This window comes from Gymnodraco acuticeps, unplaced genomic scaffold (genome assembly GCF_902827175.1).
Source record: "Gymnodraco acuticeps unplaced genomic scaffold, fGymAcu1.1, whole genome shotgun sequence".
In the NCBI taxonomy this organism is placed as follows: Eukaryota; Metazoa; Chordata; class Actinopteri; order Perciformes; family Bathydraconidae; genus Gymnodraco; species Gymnodraco acuticeps.
In genome coordinates, this window is record NW_022990699.1 from 3,206,756 (window position 1) to 3,232,203 (window position 25,448).

At 40.7% G+C, this 25,448-nt stretch overlaps 1 protein-coding gene and 3 pseudogenes across 8 annotated transcripts in view; all 4 read right to left on the reverse strand.

The window, feature by feature from the left end:
* The window catches only part of LOC117555896 (protocadherin alpha-C2-like), a 206,894-nt gene that overhangs the window by 65,835 nt on the left and 115,611 nt on the right, over positions 1 to 25,448 (reverse strand). Inside the window, exon 1 of one of the 8 annotated variants that reach the window (XM_034230945.1) lies at positions 20,838 to 23,327. The exons of the other annotated variants lie outside the window; for them this stretch is intronic. Within the exon in view, the coding sequence (XP_034086836.1) occupies positions 20,838 to 23,207 (2,370 nt within the window). The 5' untranslated portion in view covers positions 23,208 to 23,327. Of the gene's footprint in view, positions 1 to 20,837; positions 23,328 to 25,448 lie in introns of those variants that run through there. 8 annotated transcript variants of the gene reach the window in all.
* On the reverse strand, positions 3,865 to 8,971 carry LOC117555729 (annotated as a pseudogene).
* On the reverse strand, positions 9,482 to 11,351 carry LOC117555730 (annotated as a pseudogene).
* LOC117555731 lies at positions 15,749 to 18,173 on the reverse strand (annotated as a pseudogene).

Sequence of the window (25,448 nt, forward strand, 5' to 3'; positions counted from 1 at the left end):
ACACACGGTGGTCCTTTATCTAAAGCACACTTACTTTTATGGGCTTTTTTCTGTATGTAGAAAAGTATGCAGAAATACCAATATTCTGTTGAAACAAAACATTCAATACAGTAAATGGAAAAGATAGCTTTAACCGTTATGCTGCAAATAAACTCTTCAATTGACTTCAGTTCATTCTCTCAATCTCTCTCTCTCTCTCTCCTCTCTCCTCTCTCTCTTCTCTTCTCTCTCTCTCTCTCTCTCTCTCTTCCTCTCTCCTCTCTCTCTCTCTTATCCTCCCTCTTCCTCTTCCTCTTGCTGCTGTCCATATATCCATTGTTGTTTTTATACAGTTTTTCTCGATTGCTAACACACAAAAATTCTACATAAAGCACAATTATTTTAACTGACACTCAAAGAGCAAAACATCGGCTCAAATCTCCAAAACTCTAAACACGTTTTCAGCTTTTCACACAATTTGCAAATCAACATGGCACTTTTTGCAAACCACTGCACACGTTTCTCCACGTAAGACTCAGGAATCTGACATAAAGTCACGTGTTAGCAGGTTTAAAACACTGATATTCAAAATGCCTCACACATGGACCAATGATCAAGAAACACGTTCCACCTGACCAAACACCTGATGGCATAATTGTTGGCTCATCAATCAGGATGTTAGCACTATAAAAAGACCACAGGTGAGAACTTTCTTACAGCAACAATGGAAGCCAACATGGAAGCAAGAGGAAGAGGGAGGAGGAGGAGAGGAAGAGCTGGGCTGAGAGTGAGTGAGGAGGAGGAAGAGGTGGGGAAAGTGAGAGGAGAAGAATGAGAGGTAGAGGTAGAGATGGGGGAGAGGACGTTCAGAGGGTTCAGCCTAATCTAAGCCGATTTACTTGCCTCTGTAATCCGGACACTTAGACTTGAAAACAGGTTAGTTAGTTTTAGCTCTGCTAACTCATGATATCAGAGCTTATATCTGTTGTGGTGAAACGTATTTACTTCATTACTGTAATTGAATTGTTAGCATGTTGCATACTATAACTGTACAAACATCCTGCACAATGTACTGTGGTAAACTACTGTTATGCAACACAGACACTGACCGACCACTATGTCTTTGTTGTTTATCTGAAGGACTGAGAAACAAAGAGGTGGAAGGCTAAGGGTTTCCAATGAGGCAGGAAGCAGCAGTTACAAACTGGGTTTTGGCAAACAATGCATCACACTTAGAGAGATCCGAAGCATATAACTATGTGCTGAGATGCATGTTGAACAATGTTATTTTGAATAAATGTGATTTTTTTCAACAACTCATTTGTATTTCTTCATTTACTGTATTTCTGTAAACTCAAGCAATCTTTCTCTGCAGAAACCTCGATGTACAGAGCACAGCCCATAACAGATGGAAGTGCTTTAGAGTATGCTCAGCAGTGTGTAGTTGGGTGGTCAAACCATCTAGTATTATGAATGAAGTGTGTTATATTTGGTGCAAAAGTTTGCATTTGGAAAGTGTTTAGTTTTGAGGGCAGTTCTTCATTTAGCAGGAGAAAGTAGGTGTTTTGCACTTTGGGTGTGTGGTTTTGTGAATTGTGTTATTAAAACTCTCTCCAAGTGAGGTTCTTACCCTCATTACCTCTGCCCGCCCTACCACCTGTCCTCTGGACCCCATCCCTTCAAACCTCCTTCAAACTATCGCTCCTGATATTCTACCGTTCCTCACCCATTTCATCAACACTTCTCTAACTTCTGGTCACTTTCCAACAGTCTCAAGGAGGCAAGAGTAAACCCTCTCCTAAAGAAACCCACTCTCAACCCGTCTGATGTTATAAACTACAGGCCTGTCTCTCTCCTCCCGTTCCTAAATCACTTGAACGCGCTGTCTTTAAACAACTCTCCTGCTATCTCCATCAGAACAACCTTCTGGATCCGCACCAGTCTGGTTTCAAGGCAGGTCACTCCACAGAAACTGCCCTCCTTGCTGTCACTGAGGAACTGCACACTGCTAAAGCAGCCTCCCTCTCCTCTGTCATCATCCTTTTGGACATGTCTGCTGCATTCGACACGGTGAATCATCAGATCCTCCTTCGCACTCTCCAAGAACTTCGAGTTTCAGGCTCTGCACTTTCCCTCCTCACCTCATACCTCAAAGACCGCACCTACAGGGTTACTTGGAGAGGGTCCGAGTCCGACCCTTGTCAATTAACTACAGGGGTCCCTCAGGGCTCTGTTCTTGGTCCCCTCCTCTTCTCCCTGTACACAACTCACTCGGATCAGTCATTAGCCCGCATGGTTTTTCATACCACTGCTACGCTGACGACACCCAATTAATTCTGTCCTTCCCCCGCTCAGAGACCCAGGTCGTCGCACGCATCTCTGCTTGTCTAGCTGACATCTCTCAGTGGATGTCTGATCATCACCTCAAGCTCAACCTTGACAAGACTGAACTGCTTTTCCTTCCGGGAAAAGATTGTCCCACTCTTGACCTAACAATCAACATTGGCACCTCTGTTTTTTCCCCGACTCAGACTGCAAGGAATCTGGGTGTGACCCTAGATAACAACCTGTCCTTCACTGCAAACATCGCTGCTACAACCCGCTGCTGCAGATACACGCTTTACAACATCAGGAGGATGCGTCCCCGCTGACCCAGAGAGCGACGCAGGTTCTGGTCCAGGCTCTCGTCATCTCACGCCTAGACTACTGAAACTCCCTCCTGGCTGGTCTACCTGCATGTGCCATCCGACCTCTGCAGCTCATCCAGAATGCAGCTGCTCTTCAACCTTCCTAAATTCTCCCACACCACTCCGCTCCTCCGCTCCCTTCACTGGCTTCCGATAACTGCTAGAATCCATTCAAGACAATGGTACTTGCGTACCATGCTGCGAATGGATCTGGCCCTTCCTACATCCAGGACATGGTTAAACCGTACACCCAGCACGTGCACTCCGCTCTGCATCAACCAAACGGCTCGCTGCACCCTCGCTGCGAAGGGGACCCAAGTTCCCATCAGCAAAAACACGTGGGTTTGCTATCCTGGCTCCAAAATGGTGGAATGAGCTCCCCATTGACATCAGGACAGCAGATAGCTTACACACCTTCCAGACTGAAAACTCATCTCTTTCAACTCCACTTCGAGCGATAGAACTATTAACAAAGCACTTATATACTAATAAAGGGCTGGCTTATCTAAAGCCAGTTGAGTAGCACTTGAAATGTTTTTTGCTCCATGAAGCCTGATGTACTTATATGATTCTGTTTTCTTCAAGTTTGTATTTTGTTGGTCGAACGCACTTATTGTAAGTCGCTTTGGATAAAAGCGTCAGCTAAATGCAATGTAATGTAAAAAAAAAAGTGTGTTGGCAATCGAAAAAAACTGTAAATAGCCAAATTGTAATTCAGAGACCAAGTCATGTTGTGTTTCAATAAAACTGCTATTTTCATTTTAGGGCCTTTCAAAATAGCTTATAAAATAGTCTGTCAACCAAACGCATGTTATTCTCTTATTGTAGATAACTTAACACAGTAAAGACAAAGAGAGCTTCAAGACTTCAAAGGCTGCATAGACAAAGATCAGCACCACGGAAAGCGCTGTGCTTTCAATCTGCAAGGATCCAGTGTTTCCGACTTTTTACTCATCTGTTTTCAGAGACCGCTTTCTCGGGACCCTAAAACATCAAACACATGCTATGCCTCTGAGGTGATACACACATATCACTGCATTGCATAATTCATTGGCATTATTTTCGTTATAAACGGCAACATACTAATGAATGGAGGTAATCTGCGTCAACATTCGATGCAATTGATTTGAAATTACTTTTTAGTTAATTTCTGTTTGTGTATGCAATGACACTTAAAAAGCATAGCAACGTCTGTAACTCATGGAGACTGAAAGGACGTCATGTAAAGCTGAAGAACACGTACCTTGTCTTGGTTGGGTAAAGTCTGAGTTCTGGTAAAAGTGTCTCCTCCGTTAATACTGATCAGTTCACCATCTACAGGCGGAAACGGGCCGGGGAAAACCACTACGTCACTCTTCATTGTGTCTGAGCTGAAACACACGTCGTACTGCTGAGTAGATTTAGAGTAAGACCAGCTCCGTCAGGGTGGGTGGTGATCATTGGGGCGCTGTACCTGCTGAAACTGCCGTCTGTCCTGTGGCATTTGACAGCTATTAAACTGATGAGGCTCAGCAGAAAGATCACTGACACCGACACAATGGCGATCAGCAGATACAGGTTCAAATCAGAGAAGCTCTCCTCCTGTATGGGCACATGTCTGAACTGAGTCTGGATGTCAGCTGTGCTTTCAACCACCACCACATCAATAGAGACAGTAGCTGACAGGGAGGGTTCTCCGTTATCAGAAACCAACACCACCAAGGGGTGAGTTTTCAGGTCATTGTCACTCATTCTCCTCTTAGTCCTGATTTCTCCGCTACTGGTTCCGATCCGGAAGAGGTTGTTTCCTTTGGGCTCAGAGAGGTGATACGAAAGCAGCGCATTGTATCCAGAGTCTGCGTCTACAGCCCTGATCTTTGCCACAAAGTATCCCGCCTCAGCAGAATAGGGGATGCTCTCACTGTTAACGGAGCCGTGCTCAGAATAGGGCGCGAGGACTGTTGGATTATTGTCATTTTCATCCAGAATTAAAACGTTCACCGTCACGTTGCTGCTGAGAGGAGGAACACCAGAGTCTGTGGCCTGGACTTTAAACTGAAACGTGTTTAACTCCTCATAGTTAAAAGACTGCAGGCTGACTATATCTCCAGTCTCTGAGTTGATGTTGAAAACGGATGAAATAGGAATATTTCTTGGAGAACTCTTTAACAACTTATAAGTCAGCTTTGAATTTCTGTCTAAATCAGGATCAAAGGCACGTATTGCATGAATAACAGAGCCTACTGCACTATTTTCTTTCACATACACATTAATCACAGGCTCCATAAATCGAGGTGCATTATCATTGACATCAGACACATGAACAGTAATGACTCTGATACTGGACAGAGTGGATTTCCCTCATCTGTTGCTGTAATTGTGACATTGTAAAGAGAAATGTTTTCTCTGTCCAGTGGTCCATCTACTACTAATGAATAGTCATTTTTGTAGTTGGACTTCAGCTTAAAAGGAACAGATCCCACTACCTTACAGTTAGTCACACCATTGCTTCCTCCATCTTTATCACTTACTGTAACCAAAGCAACTATTGTGCCCATTTCTGCATCTTTTTACGGGGGTCATGAGTGACGTCACAGATATTTCCGGGGCATTGTCATTCACATCAATTATTTCTATCAGCAGTTTAGCATGAGCACTGCGAGGAGAAGTGCCTTGATCCTTTGCTTGAACTCTAACTTCATAACAGGAGTCTCTCATAATCTAATCTAGCCTTCACAGTGATTTCTCCGTTTCAGAATTTAAATCAAACATATTTGATGGATCAATATTTCCTCGATTGATGAACGAATAAGGATCTTACTGTTCATGCCCTCGTCTAAATCCGTTGCATTTAACTTAATTACCACTGTTCCATGTTCAGCATTTTCCTGCACACTTACTTTATAAAGTGATTACTAAAAACTGGAATATTATCATTGGCATCTAATACATTAACGTGTATGTTTAATGACCCCGATCTTGCAGGTTTACCTCCATCCACAGCCGTCAAGATAAGTCTGATTACCGACTGTTTCTCTCTGTCTAAAGCTTTCTGCAGCACTAACTCAGCAGACACACCGTGTTCTCCACCGCCCTGCACATCAAGAGAGAAATATGCATTTTGGCTCAGCTTGTAGCTCTTTACTGAGTTGCTGCCTATGTCTGCGTCTACTGCTATTGGGAGAAGATATCGCTCTCCGGTTAAAGATGATTCGGAAATATTAAAATAATACGTTCCTTCGGTAAAAGCAGGCGAATTATCGTTTGCATCTAATATATTAACCTCTATGCGGTGTGCAGTCATTGGATCGTTTAGAACTGCTTGTATTTTGATGGAGCATTTTACCACATTGGACAAAGATCCTCTCTGTCTATCCTCTCCTCAACAACGAGGTTGCCGCGTCCGCAAATTGACTTCAAAATATTTCTTACTGTAACTCGAAACAATACGTAGATCCCTGGTTTCTAGGTCCTGTACATTGAGGTTTTAAATCCTTTGCGATATTTCCCCACCACGGTGCCTTGTTCACCTCCTCGGAAATGAGAGTAAGATAATTGCGAAGCCGACCGTCCACAAGACACAAGCAGAAGAGCAACAATATGTATCACAGAAGTATTCCTGTTGTAGTCGAAAATACATCGTTGATTCATTAGACGAACTGAACCCAGTCGACAGATATTTGCGTCCAAATAAATATTGTTGAGAGGACGATCCTGCACTTCTCCTCACAGCACGTTCCGCGGGTGTACTAAAGACTAATGACGATTTCATTGTTTCCCATGCAGGGAGGGAGGAGTTTGTGAAACATAAACATATGCGTGGTCCATCGGTCTCATGCGACATCACGTGGTGATTTTTTATGTTTTGCAATTACAATAAATGCAGTTTGGCATACAGCTATGTAATCAAATATATTATTAATGATATAATTATCATTATTACAATGGAAACACTTGTTTTAATATTATGAAGGTGACAGCACTGAATATAATCAGAAGCGTACTATTTGAGGTCTTACATCTAAAATATTACAGTATGGCCAGTGGGAAATTGACCTCGAATTTTAGTTTGCCATACTTTAAATGTCCTATACACTGTACAAAAAAAATGTTTTTTTTTTACAATCCTTCCCCAAAAAATGAACAGTTTTTTATTGTATTTCATAATTACAGGAATTATACTTAAAATTACACGAATAAACGGTTTATTGAAATGTGTAATGTATTTTTAACAAAAATAAAACTGTTTTTCAGCAGTTTTTAAATATGAATTAACAAAACTAACCGTAAAAATAAATGATTTTCTGTTGGCAAAATTAGCTGCATTTTCTGTAATTTTACTTAAAAATACTTTTGTTATGGCTATATATCACTCACTGTCAAACACATACAAAATACTGTTAATACTCATTTAACAAATGTATAATTGCAAGAAAATATGAGTAAAGAAAGAAATATTTTGTAATTGTGCTTAATTTAACCACTACTTTACATTAATAAACTGAAAAAACACAGGTATTGACTATCCTATTATAGTAACAAAACTACATTTTAACACATTTTGACTTGTATTACTTTGAGGATTGAATTGTTAAATATGTGAATTTCAGGTTATAAAAACTGTGTAAAACCATAGAGTTAAATACAACAACAAAAAATTGACTGTTATTAACATGTTGGGTGTGAATTCCTGCCAGAGCACAATACAGATATTAAATGATGCTATAACCCACAAGTATATTATATAATATAATAATATTTAAAACACAGAGTGATTGGCGCACAGTATGCAAAAAACATATTGAGTTTTCACTGTAAGTGAAAAATGAAAGGTCTAGAAGTTAAATAACATTAGCATCTTCCCTAGGCCTTATCACACTAGCATGTACAAGTCAAGCCCATAACATTGAACATGCTAGCAAGCACTAACAGCCAGACTCTGAATATCAAAACCTTGTTAGCAGTTAGTGCTACCACTATGCTAAATTGGTTAGCATTGCAATTACAGTAAAACAATCAACCCTATGTGTGCTTTTAGGACGTCTAATAACATCCAACTATTCAAATCCATCATATTGAAAGAATAGGCCTTCATCACCAAAGCATGTTGACAAAGCTAAGTAACTTCAGCGAAAGACCTTTACAATCCAAGTCAATTAGCTTAAATATGTATTGTGATAATGTCCCACACAGCTAGTTGGTTACAAACAATCTACAGTGATGTCACAGGGATTTCAGACAGCAGGTAGTTGAAGGTGAATTATACCTAAAGTCACTTGTTAATCCATCGCTATGGCTACAACTGCCTCGTGGAACAACAACGTTTTCCTTTCTGTTTGTTTAATATAGCAATGCATCTTTGTCTATCACACTTTGCTTCTGTAGATCTCCCATCTGACTTTATTGTGAGCTTGTGTTTTCAAAAAGTAAATTGAACATGTTTTATGAGACTGAACAGTCTCATGGGGTATTGGACTCTCTTAAAACCCAGGTAGGTGCAGAATAGGTTTCTCTAAAATAAAGCAATCAGGAATAATATACAGTTTATAAATAAATGCAGACACACACATATGCGCATATATATTTTAAAGTTAATGGAAAATTAAAAAATGGAGTTTGATTAAGCAGAATTGATACAGTGACCACATTTTAGTCAACATCAAGACAAGCACCAAGGACAGCGCCTTTCATTACATTCAATCCCCTCAGAGAAGCAGGGAACCTACCTGAACAACCGAAAGAAGCAGCACCATGTCAAATACTTTTTAAATTCTGATAAAAAAAACTGCTTAGATATTTTCACCATCACATCCTTTCCATCACGGCATAGCAACGCAGCAGGTTTTGCACATTGCTTTCACATAGACGTGGTTCAGCACCAGATAGCTCCATCAAATACTGGCTATAAGTCATATTTCACACTTTCAAACACAGCTTTACTTAAGACATGATGATGATTGGTATTCAGGCAGGGACCACTTAAGGTTATAGAAAAAAGTTGCATACATTGTAAAAGGGCTAGAAGGTGTGTTACAGCATGTCGGTAAGCAACTGGTCTTCAACACATTTTAGCCATAAAGTGGGTCGTAAAGTCAAACATTTCTTTAAATGTTGTATTTGATCAAGCGTGAATAACTTGGAATCAATCATAGTTTTATTTTGTTGTCTTAGTCATCATGCTTTACAGCTTTCTACTATGTATGCTGTATTTATCTAAAGTATTGTAAATATTATGACCTTATAGCAGGTATAACATGTCAGTATTTTTTATTATAGCATTTTAAGTTCCATGAGCATTCACCACACAATTGCCCTACCTTGGTCATTGTTGGGTAAAGTCTGAGTTCTGGTAAAGTGTCTCCTCCGTTAATACTGATCAGCTCACCATTCTACAGGCGGAAACGGGCCGGGGAAAACCACTACGTCACTCTTCATTGTGTCTGAGCTGAAACACACGTCGTACTGCTGAGTAGATTTAGAGTAAGACCAGCTCCCGTCAGGGTGGGTGGTGATCATTGGGGCGCTGTACCTGCTGAAACTGCCGTCTGTCCTGTGGCATTTGACAGCTAATTAAACTGATGAGGCTCAGCAGAAAGATCACTGACACCGACACAATGGCGATCAGCAGATACAGGTTCAATCAGAGAAGCTCTCCTCCTGTATGGTCCACATGTCTGAACTGAGTCTGGATTGTCAGCTGTGCTTTCAAACCACCACCACATCAATAGAGACAGTAGCTGACAGGGAGGGTTCTCCGTTATCAGAAACCAACACCACCAAGGGGTGAGTTTTTCAGGTCATTGTCACTCATTCTCCTCTTAGTCCTGATTTCTCCGCTACTGGTTCCGATCCGGAAGGAGGTTTGTTTCCTTTGGGTTCAGAGAGGTGATACGAAGCAGCGCATTGTATCCAGAGTCTGCGTCTACAGCCCTGATCTTTGCCACAAAGTATCCCGCCTCAGCAGAATAGGGGATGCTCTCACTGTTAACAGAGCCGTGCTCAGAATAGGGCGCGAGGACTGTTGGATTATTGTCATTTTCATCCAGAATTAAAATGTTCACAGTCACGTTGCTGCTGAGAGGAGGAACGCCAGAGTCTGTGGCCTGCACTTTAAACTGAAACGTGTTTAACTCCTCATAGTTAAAAGACTGCAGGCTGACTATATCTCCAGTCTCTGAGTTGATGTTAATAAAAACTGGATGATGAAATAGGAATATTTCTTGGAAGAACTCTTTAACAACTTATAAGTCAGCTTTGAATTTCTGTCTAAATTCAGGATCAAAGGCACGTATTGCATGAATAACAGAGCCTACTGCACTATTTTCTTTCACATACACATTTAATCACAGGCTCCATAAATCGAGGTGCATTATCATTGACATCAGACACATGAACAGTAATGACTCTGATACTGGGACAGAGGTGGATTTCCCTCATCTGTTGGCTGTAATTGTGACATTGTAAAGAGAAATGTTTTCTCTGTCCAGTGGTCCATCTACTACTAATGAATAGTCATTTTTGTAGTTGGACTTCAGCTTTAAAAGGAACAGATCCCACTACCTTACAGTTAGTCACACCATTGCTTCCTCCATCTTTATCACTTACTGTAACCAAAGCAACTATTGTGCCCATTTCTGCATTTCTTTTACGGGGGTCATTGAGTGACGTCACAGAATTTCTGGGGCATTGTCATTCACATCAATTATTTCTATCAGCAGTTTAGCATGAGCACTGCGATGGTGAGATGCTTGATCCTTTGCTTGCACTCTAACTTCATAAGCAGGAGTCTCTTCATAATCTAATCTACCCTTCACAGTGATTTCTCCTGTTTCAGAATTTAAATTCAAAAATATTTGATGGATCAATATTTCCTCGTTTGATTAAAGAATATATGATCTTACTGTTCATTGCCCTCGTCTAAATCCGTTGCATTTAATTTCATTACCACTGTACCTTGGCAGTATTTCACGTACGCTTACTTATAAAGCGATTTACTAAAATCGGTGTGTTATCATTCGCATCCATTACGTTGACATTTATGTGCAGTGTACCGGATCGTGTAGGTTTTCCTCCATCTACAGCGGTGAGGAGAAGATTCATTACAGGCTGTTTCTCTCTGTCTAAAGCTTTCTGCAGGACCAACTCGGCAGACACACCGTGTTCTCCGTTTGCTCTGCACATCAAGAGAGAAATATTCATTTTGGCTCAGCTTGTAGCTCTTCACTGTGTTGCTGCCTATGTCTGCGTCTACTGCTATTGGGAGAAGATATCGCTCTCCCGGTGACATTGATTCGGAGATGTTTAACGAAAACGTTTGCTCAATGAACTCCGGTGAGTTATCGTTTATGTCTAAAACATTGATCTCAATACGATGAACATTCATGGGATTGCTTAAAACAGACCTGTATTCTCAGGGAGCATTGTTCCGTGTTCGGACAAAGCTCCTCTCGGTCTATCCTCTCGTCAACATAGAGGTTCCCGGTCCGTAAATTCACGTCAAAATATTTCTTACTGTAACTCGAAACAATACGTAGATCCCTGGTTTCTAGGTCCTGTACATTGAGGTTTAAATCCTTTGCGATATTTCCCAACACGGTGCCTTTGTTCACTTTCCTCGGAAATGGAGTAAGATAATTGCGAAGCCGACCGGCCACAAAGACAAAGAAAAGCAACAATATGAATCCAGAAGTATTCCTCTTTTCCCATCGTTGTACAATAAGCTCGGATTCCCGCTTATCATGTGTTAACAGTTTTATATAGCACCATGAACACGATTTTTCAGCAGCCGCCCTGTCCTCCGTGCAATAGTGTCTCTCTAAAACTGATAACCGATTAAGTGTTTGGCTTCCCGTGCAGGGAGGAGTTGGACAATTATTCTCACAATCATATGTGTGGTCTGAGCGACATCTTGTGGTCAAAAAACGGATAGTTCAACAAACATGTTACAGTTTTTTTCAATTGCTAAAACACATTTTTGACAACAGGGCTCATTTTCTCAAAACACTTAACACAATTCTCAAAACTACACACCCAAAGTGCAAAACACCTAATTTGTCTTGCAAAATTAAGCAATGCACCCAAAAATACATAAACACTTACCAAACCTAACTTTTTAAACCAAATGGCCCTCGCTTCATTTATAGTACAAGACACTTTGTCCAACCAACTACACACGGTGGTCCTTATCTAAAGCACACTTACTTTTATGGGCTTTTTTCTGTATGTAGAAAAGTATGCAGAAATACCAATTTCTGTTGAAACAAAACATTCAATACAGTAAATGGAAAAGATAGCTTTAACCGTTATGCTGCAATAAACTCTTCAATGGACTTCAGTTTCATTCTCTCAATATCTCAATCTCAATCTCAATCTCAATCTCAATCTCAATCTCTCTCTCTCACTCTCTCTCTCTCTCTCTCTCTCTCTCTCTCTCTCTCTCTCTCTCTCTCTCTCTCTCTCTCTCTCTTATCCTCCCACTTCCTCTTCCTCTTGCTGCTGTCCATATATCCATTGTTGTTTTTATACAGTTTTTCTCGATTGCTAACACACACAAATTCTACATAAAGCACAATTATTTTAATTGACACTCAAAGACCAAAACATTGGCTCAAATCTCCAAAACTCTAAACACGTTTTCAGCTTTTCACACATTTGCAATCAAACATGGCACTTTTGGCAAACCACTGCACACGTTTCTCCACGTAAGACTCAGGAATCTGACATAAAGTCACAGTGTTAGCAGGTTTAAAACACTGATATTCAAAATGCCTCACACATGGACCAATGATCAAGAAACACGTTTCCACCTGACCAAACCACCTGATGGCGAACTAATTGTTGGCTCATCATCACGGAATGTTAGCACTATAAAAAGACCACATGTGAGAACTTTCTTACAGCAACAATGGAAGCCAACATGGAAGCAAGAGGAAGAGGAGAGGAGGAGGAAGAGGAAGAGCTGGGCTGAGAGTGAGAGGAGGAGGAAGAGGTGGGTGAAAGTGAGAGGAGGAAGAATGAGAGGTAGAGGTAGAGCTGGAGGGAGAGGACGTCAGAGGGTTCAGCCTAATCTAAACTGATTTACTGTCGCCTCTGTAATCCGGACACTTAGACTTGAAAACAGGTTAGTTAGTTTTAGCTCTGCCTAACTCATGATATATCAGAGCTTATATCTGTTGTGAGAAACGTATTTACTTCATTACTGTAATTGAATTGTTAGCATGTTGCATACTATAACTGTACAAACATCCTGCACAATGTACTGTGGTAGACTTACTGTTATGCAAACACAGACACTGACCGACCACTATGTTCTTTGTTGTTTATCTGAAGGACTGAGAAACAAAGAGGTGGAAGGCTAAGGGTTTCCAATGAGGCAGGAAGCAGCAGTTACTAACTGGGTTTTGGCAAACAATGCATCACACTTAGAGAGATCCGAAGCATATAACTATGTGCTGAGATGCATGTTGAACAATGTTATCTTTAAATACAATGTGATTTTTTTCAACAACTCATTGTATTTCTTCATTTACTGTATTTCTGTAAACTCAAGCAATCTTTCTCTGCAGAAACCTCGATGTACAGAGCACAGCCCATAACAGATGGAAGTGCTTTAGAGTATGCTCAGCAGTGTGTAGTTGGGTGGGTCAAACCATCTAGTATTATGAATGAAGTGTGTTATATTTGGTGCAAAAGTTTGCATTTGGAAAGTGTTTAGTTTTGAGGGCAGTTCTTCTCATTTAGCAGGAGAAAGTAGGTGTTTTGCAACTTTGGGTGTGTGGTTTTGTGAATTGTGTTATTGAAACTCTCTCCAAGTGAGGTTCTTACCCCTCATTACCTCTGCCCGCCCTACCACCTGTCCTCTGGACCCCATCCCTTCAAACCTCCTTCAAAACTATCGCCTCCTGATATTCTACCGTTCCTCACCCATTTCATCAACACTTCTCTAACTTCTGGTCACTTTCCAAACAGTCTCAAGGAGGCAAGAGTAAACCCTCTCCTAAAGAAACCCAATCTCAACCCGTCTGATGTTATAAACTACAGGCCTGTCTCTCTCCTCCCGTTCCTGTCTAAATCACTTGAACGCGCTGTCTTTAAACAACTCTCCTGCTATCTCCATCAGAACAACCTTCTGGATCCGCACCAGTCTGGTTTCAAGGCAGGTCACTCCACAGAAACTGCCCTCCTTGCTGTCACTGAGGAACTGCACACTGCTAAAGCAGCCTCCCTCTCCTCTGTCATCATCCTTTTGGACATGTCTGCTGCATTCGACACGGTGAATCATCAGATCCTCCTTCGCACTCTCCAAGAACTTCGAGTTTCAGGCTCTGCACTTTCCCTCCTCACCTCATACCTCAAAGACCGCACCTACAGGGTTACTTGGAGAGGGTCCGAGTCCCGACCCTTGTCAATTAACTACAGGGGTCCCTCAGGGCTCTGTTCTTGGTCCCCTCCTTCTTCTCCCTGTACACAAACTCACTCGGATCAGTCATTAGCCCGCATGGTTTTTCATACCACTGCTACGCTGACGACACCCAATTAATTCTGTCCTTCCCCCGCTCAGAGACCCAGGTCGTCGCACGCATCTCTGCTTGTCTAGCTGACATCTCTCAGTGGATGTCTGATCATCACCTCAAGCTCAACCTTGACAAGACTGAACTGCTTTTCCTTCCGGGAAAAGATTGTCCCACTCTTGACCTAACAATCAACATTGGCACCTCTGTTTTTTCCCCGACTCAGACTGCAAGGAATCTGGGTGTGACCCTAGATAACAACCTGTCCTTCACTGCAAACATCGCTGCTACAACCCGCTGCTGCAGATACACGCTTTACAACATCAGGAGGATGCGTCCCCAGCTGACCCAGAGAGCGACGCAGGTTCTGGTCCAGGCTCTCGTCATCTCAACGCCTAGACTACTGAAACTCCCTCCTGGCTGGTCTACCTGCATGTGCCATCCGACCCTCTGCAGCTCATCCAGAATGCAGCTGCTCTTCAACCTTCCTAAATTCTCCCACACCACTCCGCTCCTCCGCTCCCTTCACTGGCTTCCGATAACTGCTAGAATCCACTTCAAGACAATGGTACTTGCGTACCATGCTGCGAATGGATCTGGCCCTTCCTACATCCAGGACATGGTTAAACCGTACACCCCAGCACGTGCACTCCGCTCTGCATCAACCAAACGGCTCGCTGCACCCTCGCTGCGAAGGGGACCCAAGTTCCCATCAGCAAAAACACGTGGGTTTTGCTATCCTGGCTCCAAAATGGTGGAATGAGCTCCCCATTGACATCAGGACAGCAGATAGCTTACACACCTTCCAGACTGAAAAACTCAATCTCTTTCAACTCCACTTCGAGCGATAGAACTATTAACAAAGCACTTATATACTAATAAAGGGCTGGCTTATCTAAAGCCAGTTGAGTAGCACTTGAAATGTTTTTGCTCCATGAAGCCTGATGTACTTATATGATTCTGTTTTCTTCAAGTTTGTATTTTGTTGGTCGAACGCACTTATTGTAAGTCGCTTTGGATAAAAGCGTCAGCTAAATGCAATGTAATGTAAAAAAAAAAAGTGTGTTGGCAATCGAAAAAAACTGTAAATAGCCAAATTGTAATTCAGAGACCAAGTCATGTTGTGTTTCAATAAAACTGCTATTTTCATTTTAGGGCCTTTCATAAAATAGCTTATAAAATAGTCTGTCAACCAAACGCATGTTATTCTCTTATTGTAGATAACTTAACACAGTAAAGACAAAGAGAGCTTCAAGACTTCAAAGGCTGCATAGACAAAGATCAGCACCACGGAAAGCGCTGTGCTTTCAATCTGCAAGGATCCAGTGTTTCCGACTTTTTACTCATCTGTTTTCAGAGACCGCTTTCTCGGGACCCCTAAAACATCAAACACATGCTATGCCTCTGAGGTGATACACACATATCACTGCATTGCATAATTCATTGGCATATATTTTCGTTATAAACGGCAACATACTAATGAATGGAGGTAATCTGCGTCAACATTCGATGCAATTGATTTGAATATTACTTTTTAGTTAATTTCTGTTTGTGTATGCAATGACACTTAAAAAGCATAGCAACGTCTGTAACTCATGGAGACTGAAAGGACGTCATGTAAAGCTGAAGAACACGTACCTTGTCTTGGTTGGGTAAAGTCTGAGTTCTGGTAAAAGTGTCTCCTCCGTTAATACTGATCAGTTCACCATCTACAGGCGGAAACGGGCCGGGGAAAACCACTACGTCACTCTTCATTGTGTCTGAGCTGAAAACACACGTCGTACTGCTGAGTAGATTTAGAGTAAGACCAGCTCCCGTCAGGGTGGGTGGTGATCATTGGGGCGCTGTACCTGCTGAAACTGCCGTCTGTCCTGTGGCATTTGACAGCTATTAAACTGATGAGGCTCAGCAGAAAGATCACTGACACAGACACAATGGCGATCAGCAGATACAGGTTCAAATCAGAGAAGCTCTCCTCCTGTATGGGCACATGTCTGAACTGGGTCTGGATGTCAGCTGTGCTTTCAACCACCACCACATCAATAGAGACAGTAGCTGACAGGGAGGGTTCTCCGTTATCAGAAACCAACACCACCAAGGGGTGAGTTTTCAGGTCATTGTCACTCATTCTCCTCTTAGTCCTGATTTCACCGCTACTGGTTCCGATCCGGAAGAGGTTGTTTCCTTTGGGCTCAGAGAGGGTGATACGAAAGCAGCGCATTGTATCCAGAGTCTGCGTCTACAGCCCTGATCTTTGCCACAAAGTATCCCGCCTCAGCAGAATAGGGGATGCTCTCACTGTTAACGGAGCCATGCTCAGAATAGGGCGCGAGGACTGTTGGATTATTGTCATTTTCATCCAGAATTAAAACGTTCACGTCACGTTGCTGCTGAGAGGAGGAACACCAGAGTCTGTGGCCTGGACTTTAAACTGAAACGTGTTTAACTCCTCATAGTTAAAAGACTGCAGGCTGACTATATCTCCAGTCTCTGAGTTGATGTTGAAAACGGATGAAATAGGAATATTTTTTGGGGAAATATCTAACAACTTATAAATCTTCTTTGAATTTCTGTCTAAATCAGGATCAAAGGCACGTATTGCATGAATAACAGAGCCTACTGCACTATTTTCTTTCACATACACATTAATCACAGGCTCCATAAATCGAGGTGCATTATCATTGACATCAGACACATGAACAGTAATGACTCTGATACTGGACAGAGGTGGATTTCCCTCATCTGTTGCTGTAATTGTGACATTGTAAAGAGAAATGTTTTCTCTGTCCAGTGGTCCATCTACTACTAATGAATAGTCATTTTTGTAGTTGGACTTCAGCTTAAAAGGAACAGATCCCACTACCTTACAGTTAGTCACACCATTGCTTCCTCCATCTTTATCACTTACTGTAACCAAAGCAACTATTGTGCCCATTTCTGCATCTTCTTTTACGGGGGTCATGAGTGACGTCACAGATATTTCCGGGGCATTGTCATTCACATCAATTATTTCTATCAGCAGTTTAGCATGAGCACTGCGAGGAGAAGTGCCTTGATCCTTTGCTTGAACTCTAACTTCATAAGCAGGAGTCTCTTCATAATCTAATCTACCCTTCACAGTGATTTCTCCTGTTTCAGAATTTAAATCAAACATATTTGATGGATCAATATTTCCTCGATTGATGAACGAATATAGGATCTTACTGTTCATGCCCTCGTCTAAATCCGTTGCATTTAACTTAATTACCACTGTTCCATGTTCAGCATTTTCCTGCACACTTACTTTATAAAGTGATTTACTAAAAACTGGAATATTATCATTGGCATCTAATACATTAACGTGTATGTTTAATGACCCCGATCTTGCAGGTTTACCTCCATCCACAGCCGTCAAGATCAGTCTGATTACCGGCTGTTTCTCTCTGTCTAAAGCTTTCTGCAGCACTAACTCAGCAGACACAACGTGTTCTCCACCGCCCTGCACATCAAGAGAGAAATATGCATTTTGGCTCAGCTTGTAGCTCTTTACTGAGTTGCTGCCTATGTCTGCGTCTACTGCTATTGGGAGAAGATATCGCTCTCCGGTTAAAGATGATTCGGAAATATTAAAATAATACGTTCCTTCGGTAAAAGCAGGCGAATTATCGTTTGCATCTAATATATTAACCTCTATGCGGTGTGCAGTCATTGGATCGTTTAGAACTGCTTGTATTTTGATGGAGCATTTTACCACATTGGGACAAAGATGCTCTCGGTCTATCCTCTCCTCAACAACGAGGTTGCCGGTCCGCAAATTGACTTCAAAATATTTCTTACTGTAACTCGAAACAATACGTAGATCCCTGGTTTCTAGGTCCTGTACATTGAGGTTTAAATCCTTTGCGATATTTCCCACCACGGTGCCTTTGTTCACCTCCTCGGAAATGGAGTAAGATAATTGCGAAGCCGACCGGCCACAAAGACAAAGAAAAGCAACAATATGTATCCAGAAGTATTCCAGTTGCAGTCGAAAATACATCGTTGATTCATTAGACGAACTGAACCCAGTCGACAGATATTTGCGTCCAAATAAATATTGTTGAGAGGACGATCCTGCCCTTCTCCTCACAGCACGTTCCGCGGGTGTACTAAAGACTAATGACGATTTCATTTTTCCCATGCAGGGAGGAGGAGTTTGTGAAACATAAACATATGCGTGTCCATCGGTCTCATGCGACATCACGTGGTGATTTTATGTTTGCAATTACAATAAATGCAGTTTGGCATACAGCTATGTAATCAAATATATTATTAATGATATCAATTATCATTATTACAATGGAAACACTTGTTTTAATATTAAGAAGGTGACAGCACTGAATATAATCAGAAGCGTACTATTTAAGGTCTTACATCTAAAATATTACAGTATGGCCAGTGGGAAATTGACCTCGAATTTTTAGTTTGCCATACTTTAAATGTCCTATACACTGTACAAAAAAATGTTTTTTTACAATCCTTCCCCCAAAAAATGAACAGTTTTTTATTGTATTTCATAATTACAGGAAATTATATTAAAATTACAAGAATAAACGGTTTATTGAAATGTGTAATGTATTTTAACAAAAATAAAACTGTTTTTCAGCAGTTTTTAAATATGAATGTAACAAAACTAACCGTAAAAATAAATGATTTTCTGTTGGCAAAATTAGCTGCTTTTTCTGTAATTTTACTAACAAATACTTTTGTTATGGCTATATATCACTGTCAAATACATACAAAATACTGTTAATACTCATTTAAAAAATGTATAATTGCAAGAAAATATATGAGTAAAGAAATAAATATTTTCTAATTTTGCTTAATTTAACCACTACTTTACATTAATAAACTGAAAAAACACAGGTATTGACTATCCTATTATAGTAACAAAACTACATTTTAACACATTTTGACTTGTATTACTTTGAGGATTGAATTGTTAAATATGTGAATTTCAGGTTATAAAAACTGTGTAAAACCATAGAGTTAAATACAACAACAAAAAAATTGACTGTTATTAACATGTTGGGTGTGAATTCCTGCCAGAGCACAATACAGATATTAAATGATGCTATAACCCACAAGTATATTATATAATATAATAATATTTAAAACACAGAGTGATTGGCGCACAGTATGCAAAAAACATATTGAGTTTCACTTTAAGTGAAAAATGAAAGGAGAAGTTAAATAACATTAGCATCTTCCCCTAGGCCTTATCACACTAGCATGTACAATCAAGCCCATAACATTGAACATGCTAGCAAGCATTAACAGCCAGACTCTGAATATCAAAACCTTGTTATCAGTTAGTGCTCCCACTATGCTAAATTGGTTAGCATTGCAATTACAGTAAAACAATCAACCTATGTTGTGCTTTTAGACGTCTAATAACATCCAACTATTCAAATCCATCATATTGAAAGAATAGGCCTTCACCAAAGCATGTTGACAAAGCTAGTAACTTCAGTGAAAGACCTTTACAATCCAAGTCAATTAGCTTAAATATGTATTGTGATAATGTCCCACACAGCTAGTTGGTTACAACAATCTACAGTGATGTCACAGGGATTTCAGGCAGCAGGTAGTCGAAGGTGAAGTACCTAAAGTCACTTGTTAATCCATCGCTATGGCTACAACTGCCTCGTGGAACAACAACGTTTTCCTTTCTGTTTGTTTAATATAGCAATGCATCTTTGTCTATCACACTTTGCTTCTGTAGATCTCCCATCTGACTTTATTGTGAGCTTGTGTTTTCAAAAAGTAAATTGAACATGTTTTATGAGACTGAACAGTATCATGGGGTATTGGACTCTCTTAAAACCCAGGTAGCTGCAGAATAGGTTTCTCAAAATAAAGCAATCAGGAATAATATACAGTTTATAAATAAATACAGACACACACATATGCGCATATATATATATACATATTTTAAAGTTAATGGAAAATTAAAGAATGGAGTTTGATTAAGCAGAATTGTACAGAGACCACATTTTGTCAACATCAAGACAAGCACCAAGGACAGCGCCTTTTCATTACATTCAATCCCCTCAGAGAAGAGGGAAACTACCTGAACAACCGAAAAGACAGCACCATGTCAAATACTTTTTAAATTCTGATAAAAAAACTGCTTAGATATTTTCAACATCACATCCTTTCCATCAACGCAGCAGGTTTTGCACATTGCTTTCACATAGACGTGGTTCAGCACCAGATAGCTCCATCAAATACTGGCTATAAGTCATATTTTCACACTTTCAAACACAAGCTTTACTTAAGACATGATGATGATTGGTATTCAGGCAGGGACCACTTAAGGTATAGAAAAAAAGTTGCATACATTGAAAAAGGGCTAGAAGGTGTGTTACAGCATGTCGGTAAGCAACTGGTCTTCAACACATTTTAGCCATAAAGTGGGTCGTAAAGTCAAACATTTCTTTAAATGTTGTATTTGATCAAGCGTGAATAACTTGGAATCAATGATAGTTTTATTTTGGTGTCGTAGTCATCATGCTTTACAGCTTTCTACATATGTATGCATATGTATGCTTGTATTTATCTAAATATTGTAAATATTATGACGCATTAGCAGGTATAAAATGTCAGTATTTTTTATGATAGCATTTTAAGTTCCATGAGCATTCACCACACAATTACCTACCTGGTCATTGTTGGGTAAAGTCTGAGTTCTGGTAAAAGTGTCTCCTCCGTTAATACTGATCAGTTCACCATCTACAGGCGGAAACGGGCCGGGGAAAACCACTACGTCACTCTTCATTGTGTCTGAGCTGAAACACACGTCGTACTGCTGAGTAGATTTAGAGTAAGACCAGCTCCCGTCAGGGTGGGTGGTGATCATTGGGGCGCTGTACCTGCTGAAACTGCCGTCTGTCCTGTGGCATTTGACAGCTATTAAACTGATGAGGCTCAGCAGAAAGATCACTGACACCGACACAATGGAGATCAGCAGATACAGGTTCAAATCAGAGAAGCTCTCCTCCTGTATGGGCACATGTCTGAACTGAGTCTGGATGTCAGCTGTGCTTTCAACCACCACCACATCAATAGAGACAGTAGCTGACAGGGAGGGTTCTCCGTTATCAGAAACCAACACCAGCAAGGGGTGAGTTTTCAGGTCATTGTCACTCATTCTCCTCTTAGTCCTGATTTCTCCGCTACTGGTTCCGATCCGGAAGAGGTTGTTTCCTTTGGGCTCAGAGAGGTGATACGAAAGCAGCGCATTGTATCCAGAGTCTGCGTCTACAGCCCTGATCTTTGCCACAAAGTATCCCGCCTCAGCAGAATAGGGGATGCTCTCACTGTTAACGGAGCCGTGCTCAGAATAGGGCGCGAGGACTGTTGGATTATTGTCATTTTCATCCAGAATTAAAACGTTCACAGTCACGTTGCTGCTGAGAGGAGGAACACCAGAGTCTGTGGCCTGCACTTTAAACTGAAACGTGTTTAACTCCTCATAGTTAAAAGACTGCAGGCTGACTATATCTCCAGTCTCTGAGTTGATGTTTAAAACGGATGAAATAGGAATATTTCTTGGAGAACTCTTTAACAACTTATAAGTCAGCTTTGAATTTCTGTCTAAGTCAGGATCAAAGGCACGTATTGCATGAATAACAGAGCCTACTGCACTATTTTCTTTCACATACACATTAATCACAGGCTCCATAAATCGAGGTGCGTTATCATTGACATCAGACACATGAACAGTAATGACTCTGATACTGGACAGAGGTGGATTTCCCTCATCTGTTGCTGTAATTGTGACATTGTAAAGAGAAATGTTTTCTCTGTCCAGTGGTCCATCTACTACTAATGAATAGTCATTTTTGTAGTTGGACTTCAGCTTAAAAGGAACAGATCCCACTACCTTACAGTTAGTCACACCATTGCTTCCTCCATCTTTATCACTTACTGTAACCAAAGCAACTATTGTGCCCATTTCAGCATCTTCTTTTACGGGGGTCATGAGTGACGTCACAGATATTTCCGGGGCATTGTCATTCACATCAATTATTTCTATCAGCAGTTTAGCATGAGCACTACGAGGTGAGAAGCCTTGATCCTTTGCTTGAACTCTAACTTCATAAGCAGGAGTCTCTTCATAATCTAATCTACCCTTCACAGTGATTTCTCCTGTTTCAGAATTTAAATCAAAAACATTTGATGGATCATTATTTAATCTTTTGATGAACGAATATATGATCTTACTGTTCATGCCCTCGTCTAAATCCGTTGCATTTAATTTCATTACCACTGTACCTTGTGCAATATTTTCACGTACGCTTACTTTATAAAGCGATTTACTAAAAATCGGTGTGTTATCATTCGCATCGATTACGTTGACATTTATGTGCAGTGTACCGGATCTTGTGGGTTTTCCTCCATCTACTGCGTTCAGAATAAATGTAATTATAGGCTGTTTCTCTCTGTCTAAAGCTTTCTGCAGGACCAACTCGGCAGACACACCGTGTTCTCCGTTGCCCTGCACATCAATAGAGAAATATTCATTTTGGCTCAGCTTGTAGCTCTTCACTGTATTGCTGCCTATGTCTGCGTCCTCTGCTATTGGTAGAAGATATCGCTCTCCCGGTGACGTTGATTCGGAGATGTTTAACGAATACGTTTGTTCAATGAATTCCGGCGAGTTATCATTTATGTCTAAAACATTGATCTCAATACGATGAACATTCATGGGATTGCTTAAAACAGCCTGTATTCTCAGGGAGCATTGTTCCGTGTTCGGACAAAGCTCCTCTCGGTTTATCCTCTCGTCAACATAAAGGTTCCCGGTCCGTAAATTCACGTCAAAATATTTCTTGCTGTAACTCGAAACAATACGTAGATCCCTGGTTTCTAGGTCCTGTACATTGAGGTTTAAATCCTTTGCGATATTTCCCAACACGGTGCCTTTGTTCACTTCCTCTGAAATGGAGTAAGATAATTGCGAAGCCGACCGGCCACAGAGACAAAGAAAAGCAACAATATGAATCCAGAAGTATTCCTCTTTTCCCATCGTTGTACAATAAGCTCGGATTCCCGCTTATCATGTGTTAACAGTTTATATAGCACTCATGAACACGATTTTTCAGCAGCCGCCCTGTCCTCCGTGCAATACTGTCTCTCTAAAACTGATAACCGATTACGTATGTGGCTTCCCGTGCAGGGAGGAGTTGTACAATTATTCTCACAATCATATGTGTGGTCTGAGCGACATCTTGTGGTCAACAACGGATAGTTCAACAAACATGTTACAGTTTTTTTCAATTGCTAAAACACATTTTTGACAACAGGGCTCATTTTCTCAAAACACTTAACACAATTCTCAAAACTACACACCCAAAGTGCAAAACACCTAATTTGTCTTGCAAAATTAAGCAATGCACCCAAAACTACATATACACTTACCAAAACCTAACTTTTGCACCAAATGGCCCTCGCTTCATTTATAGTACAAGACACTTTGTCCAACCAACTACACACGGTGGTCCTTTATCTAAAGCACACTTACTTTTATGGGCTTTTTTCTGTATGTAGAAAATTATGCACTGCAGCAAAATGTGCAGAAATACCAATATTCTGTTGAAACAAAACATTCAATACAGTAAATGGAAAAGATAGCTTTAACCGTTATGCTGCAAATAAACTCTTCAATTGACTTCAGTTCATTCTCTCTCTCTCTCTCTCTCTCTCTCTCTCTCTCTCTCTCTCTCTCTCTCTCTCTCTCTCTCTCTCTCTCTCTCTCTCTCTCTCTCTCTCTCTCTCTCTCTCTCTCTCTTATCCTCCCTCTTCCTCTTCCTCTTGCTGCTGTCCATATATCCATTGTTGTTTTTATACAGTTTTTCTCGATTGCTAACACACTACAATTCTACATAAAGCACAATTATTTTAATTGACACTCAAAGAGCAAAACATTGGCTCAAATCTCCAAAACTCTAAACACGTTTTCAGCTTTTCACACAATTTGCAAATCAACATGTTACTTTTTGCAAACCACTGCACACGTTTCTCCACGTAAGACACAGGAATCTGACATAAAGTCACGTGTTAGCAGGTTTAAAACACTGATATTCAAAATGCCTCACACATGGACCAATGATCAAGAAACACGTTCCACCTGACCAAACACCTGATGGCATAATTGTTGGCTCATCAATCAGGATGTTAGCACTATAAAAAGACCACAGGTGAGAACTTTCTTACAGCAACAATGGAAGCCAACATGGAAGCAAGAGGAAGAGGAAGAGGAGGAGGAAGAGGAAGAGGAAGAGCTGGGCTGAGAGTGAGAGGAGGAGGAAGAGCTGGGTGAAAGTGAGAGGAGGAAGAATGAGAGGTAGAGGTAGAGCTGGAGGGAGAGGACGTTCAGAGGGTTCAGCCTAATCTAAGCCGTACTGTTGCCTCTGTAATCCGGACACTTAGACTTGAAAACAGGTTAGTTAGTTTTAGCTCTGCCTAACTCATGATATATCAGAGCTTATATCTGTTGTGTGAAACGTATTTACTTCATTACTGTAATTGAATTGTTAGCATGTTGCATACTATAACTGTACAAACATCCTGCACAATGTACTGTGGTAAACTCACTGTTATGCAACACAGACACTGACCGACCACTATGTCTTTGTTGTTGATCTGAAGGACTGAGAAACAAAGAGGTGGAAGGCTAAGGGTTTCCAATGAGGCAGGAAGCAGCAGTTACAAACTGGGTTTTGGCAAACAATGCATCATACTTAGAGAGATCTGAAGCATATAACTATGTGCTGAGATGCATGTTGAACAATGTTATGTTTGAATACAATGTGATTTTTTTCAACAACTAATTTGTATTTCTTCATTTACTGTATTTCTGTAAACTCAAGCAATGTTTCTCTGCAGAAACCTCGATGTACAGAGCACAGCCCATAACAGATGGAAGTGCTTTAGAGTATGCTCAGCAGTGTGTAGTTGGGTGGTCAAACCATCTAGTATTATGAATGAAGTGTGTTGTATTTGGTGCAAAAGTTTGCATTTGGAAAGTGTTTAGTTTTGAGGGCAGTTCTTCATTTAGCAGGAGCAAGTAGGTGTTTTGCACTTTGGGTGTGTGGTTTTGTGAATTGTGTTATTAAAAAAAAAGTGTGTTGGCAATCGAAAGAAACTGTAAATAGCCAAATTGTAATTCAGAGACCAAGTCATGCTTGTGTTTCAATAAAACTGCTATTTTCATTTTAGGGCCTTTCATAAAATAGCTTATAAAATAGTCTGTCAACCAAACGCATGT